We start from the raw sequence: 5,000 nt of genomic DNA on the forward strand, positions 1-5,000 counted from the left end.
AAAATGTTCTAAATGACCCGTGAAAAGACGGTGAGAGTGGGAATGACACAGAACCACCCAGAACAGCTACATTTACTTCAGATATTTTGATAAATGACTAAAAAACCCTGTATGGCTAAAAAATTTTATTAGCTAGATAGCATTTAGTTGCGATGTCTTTTATGGTTGACATGCAGTGAAAGTGGAAATGATCCAGAACAATAAAAAACAAATCAACATTTACCTCAGATTTGTAGTAATTTGTAAAAATTACTATCAAAAAGACATTGTACACATAAAATTGAGATTTACATAGCATGTGTTAAGTATTTCGGCAGTATAGTGCGATTGGAAATCCAGAATATATATATATATATATATATATATATATATATATATATATATATATATATATATATATATATATATATATACAATGCATTATTTCATCTTTTTGTTTAATACCTGAGGTAAATGTTGATGTTCTGGGTGGGTCTGTCTCATTTGTGGTACATATTTTTATATACTCTTTATAACAGCTACATGCCAGCAATCTACATCACAATTTCAAACTTTTTTTCGACATAATCAAAATATCTGAGGTAAATGTTGATTTTCTGGATGATTCTGTTTATAAAATTTATATTAACAACAGTATACCACTACATGCTTGCTAATTTTAGCCAGACAATGTTCTTAATTTATCAACAATTCTGAGGTAAATGTTGATGTTTTGGATAGTTCTGTCTCATTTACACTTTTAATGTTTTATACAGGTCATATAGATCACTTCAGATGCATGCTAGCTAATCACAATTTTAGCCCAAAACATGCACACTCACACACTCTCACACACTCTCTCACACACTCTCTCTCACACACACACACACACACACACACACACACACACACACACACACACACACGCACACACACACAGTAGTTATTAAAAACCCTTTGCAAAGTGCCACGTTTATGTTCTGGTGGCGGTTTGTCATTAAGTCTGAGAACATCACCCTACACCCGTGGAGCTGAGCAGCTGTGTGTACGTACGTCTGCACATCTTTCCTCGTGTGTGCGATTACGACGTATAATCATACTCCATGATTTTAGACTCTGTAATTACAGACAGCGTAGTCATGCTTTCATCTCTGTGTGAAACCCCAGACTCACAACACTTTTATTTATTTTTTTTGTGCCTTGCAAACGTTTACGCCCACATTTATAACATTTACAATAAATATGCAAAGGAGTTATTTTGTCATTTCGTTTCGTTTCATGCTATAAAGTTCTTTTTGTTTGTGCATCGCTGCACTATTTTCTAACATCTTTGGCCATATGATAACCAGGAAGTTATCAAGGACACACAAGCGTCATAATCACACCCTTTTTGCTCACGCTCACACTTCACAAACACACACACCATGAACTCACTGCTCAAACAGTGAAAGAACACAGTTTCTTGTCAACTGAAAGATATGGACATGAACTTAAACTAGCTAATCTCTGATTATCTCGCTAGCTAGTATGCTACCTGAGGTGTCTATTAGACCTGTCTGACAGCGAACCATCCAAAACATCAGCATTCACCTCTAATGTGTTGATAATTATTATATATTTATATATTTCCTTCAGAAGAGATGATCTGTTCAATCCTAATTCAGTTACATCGAGTGTGTACGTTGTGTATAAGCGGCGTTTTTGTCGACCATTAGCCCGATCGAAGAGGGACGAGAAAAATACTCTCCATAGCTGAGAGAGTTCAGTGCTGATTCCGCTGATCGCCAGACACCTGGCACTGGAACTGCGATGCAGATTCCACTGTGCTGATAAAGCTGAACTGGAACAGAGATATTAGTGCACCAAGCATCTCACACACACACACACACACACACACACACACACAGTTATTTTTTATTCAATTAAATATTTTGTATTTAATTTGATTCAATTTAGTTGTATGCTTACAGAGTGTGTTATGGTGGTAGGTGGGGTTAGTGTGGATGTGTTTTGATGTGTGTTATAGTGGTAGGTGGGGTTAGTGTGGATGTGTGTTATGGTGGTAGGTGGGGTTAGTGTGGATGTGTGTTATGGTGGTAGGTGGGGTTAGTGTGGATGTGTGTGAATGTGTGTTATGGTGGTAGGTGGTTAGTGTGGATGTGTGTGGATGTGTGTTATGGTGGTAGGTGGGGTTAGTGTGGATGTGTGTTATGGTGGTAGGTGGGGTTAGTGTGGATGTGTGATGTGTGTTATGGTGGTAGGTGGGGTTAGTGTGGATGTGTGTTATGGTGGTAGGTGGGGTTAGTGTGGATGTGTTTTGATGTGTTATAGTGGTAGGTGGGGTTAGTGTGGATGTGTGTTGGTGGTAGGTGGGGTTAGTGTGGATGTGTGTTATGGTGGTAGGTGGGGTTAGTGTGGATGTGTGTTATGGTGGTAGGTGGGGTTAGTGTGGATGTGTGAATGTGTGTTATGGTGGTAGGTGGGGTTAGTGTGGATGTGTGTGGATGTGTGTTATGGTGGTAGGTGGGGTTAGTGTGGATGTGTGGATGGGTGTTATGGTGGTAGGTGGGGTTAGTGTGGATGTGTGTTATGGTGGTAGGTGGGGTTAGTGTGGATGTGTGTTATGGTGGTAGGTGGGGTTAGTGTGGATGTGTGATATGGTGGTAGGTGGGGTTAGTGTGGATGTGTGTTATGGTGGTAGGTGGGGTTAGTGTGGATTTGTGTTATGGTGGTAGGTGGGGTTAGTGTGGATGTGTGTTGGTGGTAGGTGGGGTTAGTGTGGATGTGTGTTATAGTGGTAGGTGGGGTTAGTGTGGATGTGTTATGGTGGTAGGTGGGGTTAGTGTGGATGTGTGTTATGGTGGTAGGTGGGGTTAGTGTGATGTGTGTTATGGTGGTAGGTGGGGTTAGTGTGGATGTGTGATATGGTGGTAGGTGGGGTTAGTGTGGATGTGTGTTATGGTGGTAGGTGGGGTTAGTGTGGATTTGTGTTATGGTGGTAGGTGGGGTTAGTGGATGTGTGTTATGGTGGTAGGTGGGGTTAGTGTGGATGTGTGTTATGGTAGGTGGGGTTAGTGTGGATGTGTGATATGGTGGTAGGTGGGGTTAGTGTGGATGTGTGTTATGGTGGTAGGTGGGGTTAGTGTGGATTTGTGTTATGGTGGTAGGTGGGGTTAGTGTGGATGTGTGTTATGGTGGTAGGTGGGGTTAGTGGATGTGTGATATGGTGGTAGGTGGGGTTAGTGTGGATGTGTTATGGTGGTAGGTGGGGTTAGTGTGGATTTGTGTTATGGTGGTAGGTGGGGTTAGTGTGGATGTGTGTTATGGTGGTAGGTGGGGTTAGGGTGGATGTGTGGATGTGTGTTATAGTGGTAGGTGGGGTTAGTGTGGATGTGTGGATGTGTGTTATGGTGGTGGTAGGTGGGGTTAGTGTGGATGTGTGGTTATGGTGGTAGGTTAGTGTGGATGTGGTTATGGTGGTAGGTGGTTAGTGTGGATGTTATGGTGGTAGGTGGGGTTAGTGTGGATGTGTGTTATGGTGGTAGGTGGGGTTAGTGGATGTGTGTTGGTGGTAGGTGGTTAGTGTGGATGTGTGATATGGTGGTAGGTGGGGTTAGTGTGGATGTGTGTTATGGTGGTAGGTGGGGTTAGTGGATGTGTTATGGTGGTAGGTGGGGTTAGTGTGGATGTGTGATATGGTGGTAGGTGGGGTTAGTGTGGATGTGTGTTATGGTGGTAGGTGGGGTTAGTGTGGATTTGTGTTATGGTGGTAGGTGGGGTTGGTGTGGATGTGTGTGGATGTGTGTTATGGTGGTAAGTTGGGGTCTAATTGTTTTTCTCTCTTATTTTGCAGGTTCTTTAGTGGTTTCTGTGGTAGATATGGCTGCTCCTGTAGTCGGTTCATCAGGAGGAGTTTATGCCCTCGTCTCCGCCCACCTGGCCAACATTGTGATGGTAATGCATGTGTACAGGTGTCATGTGTTTCCTGTTCGAGGCAGTAATTATGTACCAGTAACTGGAGTGCAGGTGTACAGTGACTAAACAACACATATAAAGCAGTTTGTTTATTTATAATGAGATTTAGAATAAACATACACCTTACATTTACTTTGATGTAAAATAGCAGGTGTAAAAATAAACACACACACACACACACACACACACACACACACACACGGATTAAATCAGACGAGCCCGGGAGCCTCAGCAGGTGACTCAATGTGATCAAATCTTATGTGGGTGGAAACGGTCTGTAGTGTGTTCACATCAGGGTGGCACTGGCAGAAATGGTGTGTGTGTGTGTGTGTGTGTGTGTGTGTGTGTGTGTGTGTGTGTGTGTGTGTGTGTGTGTGTAGTTAGACAATCTTGAGTGTGTGTGAGAGTTAAACTATGGAGGTTCTCACAGCACACACATTCCACAAATTCCAGCATATTAACGGTCCCTGTCACGTGAAGTGTGTGTGTGTGTGTGTGTGTGTGTGTGTGTGTGTGTATGTGTGTGCCTTTGTTGCTGTGTGTGACAGCTGTATTTATAATCCAGAACACCTCCAAACACACACACACACACACACACACACTGGTCATTCTGTGGTCAGTGCTCTCTCTCTCTATCTCTCCTTACCTTTCCCATAATGCCCCTGGCTCTGACCTTGCAAAAACAGGGTTCATTTAAAAGCTAGATCAGGCTCATTAAATATTAACACAATTGTTTGTCTAGCTACTCAGCAGTCCACACACACACACACACACACACACACCACACTGGATGGAGTATCAGCAGGTCTGTGTGATCAGGTTACACCGACACTGATCCAGAATCAGTTCCTTTATTTCTTGTGTAATTCAGTGTATAATGAGTGTAGAGTGAGATCTCAGAGCTGATCCTGGATCAGTTTAACTGCTCTGAGGGGGAGACAGCAGGCCAGAGAGAGAGAGAGAGAGAGAGAGAGAGAGAGAGAGAGAGAGAGATAGATGAATAGAGATAGATGAATAGAGATAGATGAATAGAGAGTGAGAAAGAG

General features: G+C 42.6%; 1 protein-coding gene across 3 annotated transcripts in view; it reads left to right on the forward strand.

Annotated features, from left to right (window-relative positions):
* The window catches only part of rhbdl3 (rhomboid, veinlet-like 3 (Drosophila)), a 20,459-nt gene that overhangs the window by 12,134 nt on the left and 3,325 nt on the right, over positions 1 to 5,000 (forward strand). For all 3 annotated transcript variants that reach the window (XM_046844194.1, XM_046844265.1, XM_046844337.1), the window contains one exon: positions 3,833 to 3,933. In XM_046844194.1, coding sequence (XP_046700150.1) covers positions 3,833 to 3,933 — 101 coding nt within the window. The remainder of the gene's footprint in view (positions 1 to 3,832; positions 3,934 to 5,000) is intronic.

This window comes from Silurus meridionalis, chromosome 1, assembly GCF_014805685.1.
Source record: "Silurus meridionalis isolate SWU-2019-XX chromosome 1, ASM1480568v1, whole genome shotgun sequence".
NCBI lineage: Eukaryota > Metazoa > Chordata > Actinopteri > Siluriformes > Siluridae > Silurus > Silurus meridionalis.